At 35.1% G+C, this 2500-nt stretch overlaps 1 protein-coding gene across 1 annotated transcript in view; it reads right to left on the minus strand.

The window, feature by feature from the left end:
- Positions 1–1445: 1445 nt before the first annotated feature.
- eno3 (enolase 3, (beta, muscle)) overlaps positions 1446–2500 on the minus strand; it is a 13298-nt gene continuing 12243 nt past the window's right edge. The window contains exons 10-12 of the mRNA XM_059528529.1: positions 1865–1973; positions 1697–1755; positions 1446–1589 (exon numbers count right to left, since the gene is read on the minus strand). Of these exons, the coding sequence (XP_059384512.1) occupies positions 1523–1589; positions 1697–1755; positions 1865–1973 (235 nt within the window). The 3' untranslated portion in view covers positions 1446–1522. The remainder of the gene's footprint in view (positions 1590–1696; positions 1756–1864; positions 1974–2500) is intronic.

Below are 2500 nucleotides of genomic sequence, written 5' to 3' on the forward strand. Positions count from 1 at the left end.
TAAATCATCATATTATTGTGATTTCTGAAGATCATGTGACACTGAAGACTGGAGGAATGATGCTGAAAATACAGCGGAGCATCACAGAAATACATTACACTTTAACACAGATTCACACAGAAAACAGATGATTTACATTAGAATAATATTACACTATTTTTACTGTATTTCTGATCAAATAAATGCAGCCCTGATGAGCAGAAGAGCCTTATTTGAAAAACAAAACTTAATCATTTGAAATTTTGACCTTTAGTGTAAATATAGGAAATCAAGATAGCATTTTTTGTGACAATTAAGATTATTTCATATAATGTCAACACTTCTTCCCTGCACACAAGTGTGTGAATGCGACAGCAGCAGAGGAGCGTGTGAAAGCGGAGGACAGATGATGGAGGACTGAGAGCATCACAAAACAACTTCCTGTGTGCTGACAATACAGCCGGCTGACCTCTGACCTCTGGAGTCTACATCACACTCACCTTCACATGACAGAGGCGTTTGTTTGTGGGATGCTGCGCTGAAACGCTTGCGGCCCGATGAGCGTCTCCGAGCAACACACACACACACACACACACACACAAGCCTGCGATCCTTCAGCTCTGCGTTCTCAGTCCACACACATCTCAAACACAAGACTGTCACACTTCCTCCCAAAATGATGCACATCTGATCACATTTTCACAACAAACACTAATTGATGAATATGTACATCAAAACAGGGCGGGGCTTAAGATCTTGCACACGTCAAGATCCAGTTATGACTTTCTGATTAAACATCACCAGCTCAGAAAATATACATATATGCATGGATTAATTATTCACAATGAGATTTTTGATAGTCATGGGCAAAAACTGGGTGAAAATGTGCTTTAACAGGGTTTGTGGGTTAATAAAAACCTGAATGATTCATTAAATCAAACATGAAATTAAAATAGAGATTTGCAAAGTAAAATCTGCTGACAAAATCTTGCTTTAGGACTTACTTTGAAATAATTTCCAGTAGTAAAGTTTCACAAATATTTACAAAGAAATGGTAATTATCACACTGAATTAGAAGTCATTTTATTTACAACATTTTCACAGTGTACTTGTATAATTAAATTTATCCTCTAGTTTTATTTATATGTTGGATTACATTTATTTTTGATATTTTCCATGTTTGGTTTTAAGCTTTAATAATTTAGTTTTTTTTTTTTTTTTCGTTTTTTATAAAAAAGAAATTCAATATGACTACATAGTTAATTTATTTTAATTTTTTGTACATCAAGTTAAACTAAATGGAAATTAGACATGTTGCCTTGGCAACTATCTGAAATAAAATATGTTTTAAGTTTTGTAATATTTAAAGTATAGTTTTTAATTTTAGTTAACTATAATAACCCTGGTACGTCATTCACTGTGTTTGGATTGTTACAGCACGGGAATAAAGACACAGACACTTCATTTCTTTCCATTGTTTTATTTACGTCTTACTTCAAAGAAAGTACATCAGAGCTTCTGCAGTGCTGCTGGAAGAAGAAATTCAGAGTTTGGGATGGCGGAAGTCTTTGCCTGCGAACTTGGCCTTTTCACCGAGCTCCTCCTCGATCCTGCGGAACACACACACACACACACACACACACACACACACACAGGTGAGGGTTTGCACACTCTGATTGGACGGCTGATTTGAGGAGGGTATGATGTCACTGCTGACCTCATCAGCTGGTTGTACTTTGCCAAGCGCTCTGATCTGCAGGGGGCGCCGGTCTTGATCTGGTCACATCAGAACACGTGTCAGTGTGGCAGATTCTCATTCAGCTGCATTTAAAATGCTTGGTTTGCACGGTTTGAGCACAAGTGCAGTGTGAGGTGTATCAGCTACCTGTCCTGTGCAGAGACCGACCACCAGATCAGCGATGAAGGTGTCCTCCGTCTCACCGGAGCGATGGCTGACCATCACACCCCAGCCGTTAGACTGAGCCAGCTTACAACTGCAGAAAACACAGATCTTATTATTGAAGAAAAAAAACTATTTATTATTAAAATTGAAATCAAAACATTAAAACAGAATCCAGAAACAACAAAACGGAAAACAGAATTTGGTAATAAATAAAACTTTAATTCATCGAGGTCTAAACTTTATTTGCATTTTTTTTTTTACTTTTAATAAATTGCTGGAAAAAGAAAAAACACAGAAAAGATGGCATTTGTGGAAAAAAAAAAAAAAAAAACTATCTCATAGGACCTAAAAAGTTTTTTTACCATGTTTGTCAATTTGTAGAAGTTACATGATTTCACTTAATTAGTCGTGCTTTCTAAATTCTACATTTAATCACTAAAAAAATAAGATAAACACTAAAATAGAAAGTAATAATTTGCGAAAAAAATTAAAATAAAGTTTGGGGGAGGAGGAGTAAATAAAACAGATTTCATCGTTTCTTAAATTACATTTGTACAATTTTAGGTTTAAAATTATTTAAATCAAATAAACATAATATTTTATTCATTTTAACCATAA

The sequence above is a fragment of the Carassius carassius genome, chromosome 37, assembly GCF_963082965.1.
Source record: "Carassius carassius chromosome 37, fCarCar2.1, whole genome shotgun sequence".
NCBI classification, from domain to species: Eukaryota; Metazoa; Chordata; class Actinopteri; order Cypriniformes; family Cyprinidae; genus Carassius; species Carassius carassius.